This window comes from Myotis brandtii, unplaced genomic scaffold (genome assembly GCF_000412655.1).
Source record: "Myotis brandtii unplaced genomic scaffold, ASM41265v1 scaffold1031, whole genome shotgun sequence".
In the NCBI taxonomy this organism is placed as follows: Eukaryota; Metazoa; Chordata; class Mammalia; order Chiroptera; family Vespertilionidae; genus Myotis; species Myotis brandtii.
Window position 1 is genome coordinate 440,570 of NW_005353465.1, and position 7,948 is coordinate 448,517.

The 7,948-nt window shown below is 42.2% G+C and overlaps 1 protein-coding gene and 1 pseudogene across 1 annotated transcript; one reads left to right on the forward strand and one right to left on the reverse strand.

Annotated features, from left to right (window-relative positions):
• Window positions 1–339: 339 nt before the first annotated feature.
• On the forward strand, window positions 340–1,513 carry LOC102245253 (olfactory receptor 5AU1). The gene has a single exon (XM_014537362.1). It carries the CDS (start codon window positions 515–517, stop codon window positions 1,448–1,450), a length of 936 nt encoding a protein of 311 aa, XP_014392848.1. The 5' UTR covers window positions 340–514; the 3' UTR covers window positions 1,451–1,513.
• An 802-nt stretch (window positions 1,514–2,315) lies between these two features.
• LOC102263248 lies at window positions 2,316–3,197 on the reverse strand (annotated as a pseudogene).
• Window positions 3,198–7,948: the final 4,751 nt, after the last annotated feature.

Here is a 7,948-nt window from a genome sequence, read left to right on the forward strand (position 1 = left end):
TGAGAGACCAAATTGTGTATATATTTTTTAATATTTTCCATTGGTGCTCAAATAATACTTCCCAATTAACCTACAAGTAGAGAAGACTTTCCTTTTAAAAATTTTATTTTATTTATTTTTGTTGTTAATCCTCACCCGAGGATATTTTCTCCATTGATTTTAGAGAGAGTGGAAGTGAAGGAAGAAGGGAGCGAGAGAGAAAGAGTGACACATTGATTGGTCGCCTCCTGCATGCGCTGGGGATGGAACCTGCAACCCAGGTACATGCAGTTGACCAGGAATCAAACCCCTGACCCTTCAGTGTGCGGGCCGATGCTGTAACCACTGAGAAACACCAGCCAGGGTGAGAAGACATTCTTTATGACTGAGTTCCATCTACAAAACCGGACTTCCTCAGTCAGACCAGTCTCCAGAAGGCTGTCCTCAGGCCAGAACTAAACCTAGTGAGACCGCTTGGGTGCTCTGCCTCATTTCTGGTGCTCTCCACTCTCCACACCCAGAGCATCTGAGAAATATGGAAGGAGCAAACCTGAGCCAAGAGATGGAATTTGAGCTCTTGGGCCTCACCAGTGACCCCCAGCTCCAGACACTGCTCTTCGTGGTGTTCCTGGGCATGTACATCATCACTCTGCTGGGGAATCTGATCATGTTCCTTCTGATCCATGTGAGTGCCGCCCTGAACACACCCATGTACTCTCTCCTGAAAAGCCTGTCCTTCTTGGATTTCTGGTATTCCTCCACGGTTGTCCCCCAGACCCTGGTGAACTTCTTGGCCAAGAGGAAGGTGATCTCCTATCTTGGCTGCATGGCCCAGATGTTCTTCTATGCGGGTTTCGCCACCAGCGAGTGCTATCTCATTGCTGCCATGGCCTACGACCGCTACGCTGCTATTTGTAACCCCCTGCTCTACCCTGTCACCATGTCTCCTGAGGTCTGTGTCTCTCTGATTGTAGGCTCCTATGGTGCAGGATTCCTCAATTCTCTTATCCACACAAGCTGTATCTTCAGTTTGAAATTCTGTGGTGCTCACGTGGTCACACATTTCTTCTGTGATGGACCGCCCATCCTGTCTCTGTCTTGTGTGAGCACCTCACTGTGTGAGATCCTGATGTTTATTTTTGCTGGTTTCAACCTTTTGAGCTGCACCCTCACCATTTTGGTTTCCTACCTCTTAATTCTCTTCACCATCCTGAGAATGAATTCAGCCCAGGGCAGGTTCAAGGCCTTTTCCACCTGTGCTTCTCACCTCACCGCTGTGTGTCTCTTCTATGGCACAACACTTTTTATGTACCTGCGCCCCAGGTCCAGCTACTCCCTGGCCCAAGACCGCACAGTTGCAGTGATCTACACGGTGGTGATCCCAATGCTGAACCCCCTTATCTACTCTTTGAGAAACAAGGATGTGAAGGAAGCTTTAAGAAAGGTTTGGAGCAGGAAAATAATGGAATGATCTCAACTCGTTACCACATATCTTTAGGAAGCCGAGGAAACTTTACCTTATGTGGTGCTAATCTGAGCACATTCCCATGCTCACCAGGGAGCAGTGGGCTTGCTCTCTGGTCTAGACGCAGGTGCTTCTGCATCAGCCTGCCAGCCTGCTGTAGAAAGAGCTGGTGGTGTCATAGAGACGAGAAAGAAGTGACTTTTTTTCATATGATTCATTCATATATCCATGTTTATGAACATTCCACTCTATTGTTAGAAACTGACATTTATGTTCTTCATGGTAAAGTTCCCCCTAACCTAATTCGAAGACCTTGGTTGATTCTTTAGAATCTCCTCTTTGTAAAAAATGACTCCTTGGCTTAAACATTTTTTGGATTGTCTAGTTATTTGAATCATACTGTAACAACTTCAAAAGTTCACATGACGTTTCATTGTCTTTGTTGACTTTTTCCCCTAGCCAAATAGCTACTTGGTCACTTTCAAACTGAATAAGCTTGGGCAAATTAAGAATCACAGATGTCTCATCTTTTGTTTTTAATTAAGTTTTTGTTGTTGTTCTTTTATTTTTTAAAAAATATATATTTTTATTGATTTCAGAGAGGAAGGGAGAGGGAGAGAAAGGTAGAAACATCAATATTGAGAGAGAATCATTGATCGGCTGCCTCCTACATGCCCCACACGAGGGATCGAGCTCCCAACCTGGGCGTGTGGCCTTGACCAGAATCAAACCGTGAACTCCTGGTTCATAGGTCGATGCTCAATCACTGAACCATGCCAGTTGGGCTCATTTTTTTTTTAAATGGACACAACTTTTAGAACTCTATCTTCTGTCAACCTTATTTCTATTCTGTTTAAGAGTCTATGGGAGAACAGCTTACGACCACTCAGTGGTTGTTCCTACCCATTCAGTGGGCTGAGCAGTGGGGGCTGCTGTAGACCAGTCTTCAGTGGCAGCTGAGCACTGCAGGTTTCAATAGGAGACGGCTGAATAGGCACAGAGGGTACCTGTGCCTTCAGACCATTCTGTGACCTCAGGTTACGTAGCAGTGAACTTTGGTACCGAAGTCCATTCACCCTGAAACTCCTCCTTGGTCACAGCCTTTCCAGCAGTGGCCTGCTCTTCATTTTCTGTCTCTGTAGAAGTAGAGATCAGGCATGACCTCCCCGTGGGTGGTCAGGGGAGACGGTGCTGCACATGCACAGAACTTCCCAGGCCAGCATCCACCACAGCAGACCCACTGAGTGAGCCCCCTGTTGTTGCAAGGGATGGCAATGCCCACATCGCTCAGAGGAGAGTCTGTGATACACAGAGCAGGGGGAGGCAGGTTAACATAAGACGTCTCTGTGAGATCTGGTGGTCAGCCCTGGGATCAGTTCCACCAGAAGTCCCAGCTCCCGGAAGGCTGCCTGGATCTGGGTGGTGGAGGTTCCAGGAGTGAAGCAGCTATAGCAGTGGCTCCAATGGCAGCAGCAAACTTCAGCGCAGCTCGCTGGCCGGTATTCCTGGACAATGTGACACTGACCTCAGCGGGGTTTTCAATGGCAACAGTGGCACGAGCTGCCAGCAGAAGCTCTCCCAGGTTCTCTTCAGATTGATGATGCAGACACCACCACGCTTCCTTTTGTAGATGTTCTGTTTCATTTGAAATCAAAGTTAGTGCCACCTAAGTGGGGTCCTGCTGCAAGGAATGTAAGGACAGCCTCCTCCTTCATTTGTAGGACATCAAGGGCTCCGGACATTGTGAAGGTTTCCCTTTATGTGGAAACCAGAACAGCACTGTGTGGGCACCTCTCTGCGTAGCACGGAAAAGATGATGTCTCGCATTTTAATTGGTGTGGTTTAAATTTTTTTTTTAAATATGGGGGCAGGCTAGAAGGGTTAATGGGGGAAAAAAGGGAACCTGTGTAATAATTTCAACAATAAAGATTTTTTAAAAATGTGAATAGACTTTTAGAGAGGGAGAGAGAGAAACATCAAATTGTTGTTCCGCGTATTTGTGCATTCATTGGTTGATTCTTGTATGTGCCCTGACTGGGGATCAAACCCACAATCTTGGCATATCGGGACAATGCTTTAACCAACTGAGTTACCCAGCCAGGGTAAGAGGTGTGAGTTTTAAATTAAGTCCTCAGATACTGCAGGTAAATCATTCAGCATATAATAGTCATTGGTATGTTCCCTCACCTTTTCCTTTATAGCAGCACCCCTAAGCTGCTATATAAGCACACCACAGAGTGGGAATGAGGAGAACATATTTTGCCTTTCTCAAAGACTGTTGTCCCTGCTAGCATTCTGTTCCTGGTAATTTGTAAGTTGTGATTGAATTAAACTAAACATTTTTAATTAAATCAGATAGAGGGAACTCAATCAAGCATGATATTCCTGGCTCTTTGTCCTCCTTGGTAAACGTGAAGAAAAGGAACCAGGCATGCTTGGCTAGTCCCCTCGCGAGGGGATTCCTGCCCTGGCTCAGTGAATCCACGACTCACTCAGCAAAGTCTGCTTAACTCTGGAGTTCAGTTTCATAAAGACTATTTTCCCACAGATACAATTCATATACTTTCGCCTTTAACAGTAACACAATTGGTGTTTTGCTGTCTATCTGATTATATTTTATCCTTTTTCTAAATTGTTTAGAATCAGGAGGGGAAGAATGGTGCTATGTATTGACACACCCACACAAAAATCCTGAAACTGAACTTGTTCCTAAATTTAATGGCAACTTCTCCTTTCCTAATAGACTTTACTGTTAGCCTTTAATAATTAACGTTGATCCTATTTAAGTATAGTGATTTTCTTTTGGTGCTAATTAGAGATTTTATTAGAGGTGGTACAGTATAGCTGATAAGAATGTGGGCTCTAGAGACACACGACCTTGGTTCAGATCCTGGCTCCATCATCTCCATATGTGTGACATTATTTAACCTCATTGAGTTTCTCCTTTGTAAAGTAGGGATAAAAAATAATTGCAGCAATACAGTTGTTGTTAGGAGAATTAAATAAATTAATGCAAGCAAAGCCCTGGGAACAAATGCCTGGCATAAATAGCCGTTCTTATTAGAAATGGCTGCTGAATTTTTATCAAATGCCTTTTCAATAACTTGATATAGTCATGTAATCTTCCTCCTATATTATATTTCCGAGGTAAATTGAATACATAGATTTCCTTTTGTTAAACCATTTTTGTTTCCTGGAATCCTACTTGGTCATAAAATGATTTTCTTTTAATAGACTGTTGGATCTGATTTGCAAAGAGATTATTTAGAGTCTTGGCATCTATATTCAAAAATAAACTTGGTTTATGGTCGTTTTTTAAAATATATTTTTTATTGATTTCACAGAGGAAGGGAGAAGGAGAGAGAGATAGAAACAAAAATGATAAGAGCAAATCATTAATCGGCTGCCTCCTGCATGTCCCACACTGGGGATTGAGCCCTCAACCCAGGCATGTGCCCTGACCGGGAATTGAACCGTACTCTACTGGTTCATAGGTTGATGCTCAAACACTGAGCCATGCTGGCTGGGTTTTATGGTCTTTCTGTATTATCTTTATTGTGTTTTAGTATTAAGGGTAAACTAGTTTTATAAAATGTATTTAAGTTCTTTCAACTTTTCCAATAGAATAATTTAAATAAGATAGAAATATCTGTTCCTTAAAAATGATTCTCAGCTATAAATCCATCTGGAACTGGTGCCTTTTAAAAAGGTAGATCTTTAATTAGCTTTCCAATTCCTTCTTATTTTAAATATATTTTGATTGATTTCAGAGAGGAAGGGACAGAGAAAGATAGACACATCAATGATGAGAGAGAATCATTGATCCTATGCCTCCTGCACGCCCCCTACTGGGGTTCGAGACTGAAACCTGGCATGTACCCTGATTGGGGATGGAACCGTGGCCTCCTGGTTCATGAACTGATGCTCAACCACTAAGCCGGGAATTGAGGACTTTTAATTAGTTTACCAAGGGATTCCCAGGCACCCTAATGTTTTATGAACATTGCACCAAACTTGAAGAGTAAAGGGACCATGCTACTCTTGTTCACCACTGTAATCCCCACATCTGGAACAATACCTGGAATATAGTGCTCAATAATTATTGAATGAGTAAAGGAATGAATGAATTCTGGCATCAGTCTTTATTATTCTTTCAGAAACCATGTCTCCTTTACTTTAGGGCAACGATTTTCAACCAGTGTGCCACGAGAATTTTTAAAACATGCAATACCTGACTATTTAGTCAGGGGCACTAATCTCTTTCCCCTTAGATTGTCAAATGAAAAATGACAACAGCCAACACAACAATAGCCATCTGGTGTGAATGAATCAAAATTATACCTATTTTTTCACCCTAGCCAGGTGGCTCAGTTGGTTGGAGAATCATCCACACACCAAAAGATTTAGGGTTTGCTCCTGGCTGGTGTGGCTCAGTGGTTGAGCATTGACCCATGAACCAGAAGGTCACAGTCAGGGCACATGTCCTGGTTGTGGGCTCAGTTCCCAGCAGGAGGAGTGCAGGAGGCAATGGATCAATGGTTGTCTCTCATCATTGATCTTTCTATCTCTCTCTCCCTCTCCCTTTCTCTCTCTGAAATCAATAAAAACATATTAAAATAAAAAGATTTCAGGTTTGGGTTTGATCCTAGGTTGGGGTGTGTATGGGAGGCAACCAATTGATGTTTCTCTCTTCCCTCCCCCTTCCTCTCCCTTTCAAATCAATAAAAACATATCCTTGGGTGAGGATTAAAAAATATTATACCATTTTTTTGATCAGATCGACAAAAAATATTTTTTTTTGGTGTGCCGCAGAATTTTAGTAATTAGTTTATATAGGCCATGAGATGAAGAAGGTTGAAAATCATTGCCTTAGGGCAATGGTGCTCAAATGTTTTGGTTTCAGGACCCAAAGAGCTTGCCTTAGAAAATCCTAGCAAACACAAGATGATGTAAACACATTTTCTATTAGTCATTAAAGTGATATCAGTATACTTGCCGTAGCCTCCGGAAAGCTCTTCTGTGTACTCATAAGAGAATGAGAACGAAAAGGAGGAAAGAATCTTAGGATTATTATGAAAATAGCTTTGCCCTCCTGAACTTCCTTTGTGAATCACTGTTGGCCACAGAGGCAGCATGACATGCTGGTTAAAGTGCATGAACGCTAGAATAAGGGCTTCTGGATGTGAATCGCCTCTTTCACTGACTAGCTGTGTGACATTACTTAACCTTCTTGTGCTTCATTTTCCTTATCTGCAGGGCAGGGATAATGGTGCCTGCTTCCTAGGAGTGCTGAGTTAAAAGACTGTAAGTGTTTAAGACAAGGATAGATGTAAATCTGATTAGAAATGAAGGTCGTCCTGGCTGGTGTGGCTTCATGGCTGAGTGTTGACCCTGAACCAGGAGGTCACAGTTTGATTCCTGGTCAGGGCACATGCCCGGGTTGCAGGCTCGATCCCCATTGGGGGGGCGCACAGGAGGCAGCCAATCGATGATGTTTCTCTCTCATCAATGTTTCTATCTCTTTATCCATCTCCCTTTCTCTCTCTCTCTCAAAATCAATAAAAACATATTTTTTAAAAAGATGCATTGATCTTGTAAAATGAAAAAAACGTTTAGAGCCCTGACCGGTTTGGCTCAGTGGATTTTATTGGAGTAACATTGGTTAATGACATTATATAAATTTCAGGCATAAAACTTTGTAATATGACATATATATTCCATTGTATGCTCACCACCATAAGTCTAGTCTCCTTCCATCACCATGTATTTGATCCCCTTTATAAGCTTAGTCCTCCCCTTACCCTCTTCTCCTCTGGTAACCACCATTCTGTTGTCTGTGTCTATGAGTTTGGGTTTTTTTGTTAGTTTGTTTTGTATGTTCATTTACTTTTGAAGTCTAGTCTCCTTCCATTGCCATGTATTTGATCCCCTTGATAAGCTTAGTCCTCCCCTTACCCTCTTCTCCTCTCGTAACCACCATTCTGTTGTCTGTGTCTATGAGTTTGGTTTTTTTTTGTTAGTTTGTTTTGTATGTTCATTTACTTTTTGTTTTATACTCCACATATGAGTGAAATAATATGATTCTTGTCCTTTTCTGCCTGACATATTTCACTTAGCATAATGTTCTGCAGATTTATCCATGTTGTCACAAATGGCAATATTTTATCTTCTTATGGCTGAGTAGTAGTCCACTATATATATATCAGGTATACTTTATCTAATCATCTGTCAAAGGACACTTAGGTTGTTTCCATGTCTTGGCTATTGTGAATAATGCTGTAACAAACAGGGGGTACATATATTGTTATGAATAACTGTTTCAAAATTTCCAGATAGCTAGATACCCAGAAGAGTAATTGCTGGATCATATGGTAGCTCTATTCTCTCTCTCTATATATATATATCCTATACAATAAAAGGCTAATATGCAAATCCACCGAGCAGCAGAACGACTGGTCGCTATGATGCACACTGACCACCAGGGGGAAGACGCTCAATGCAGAA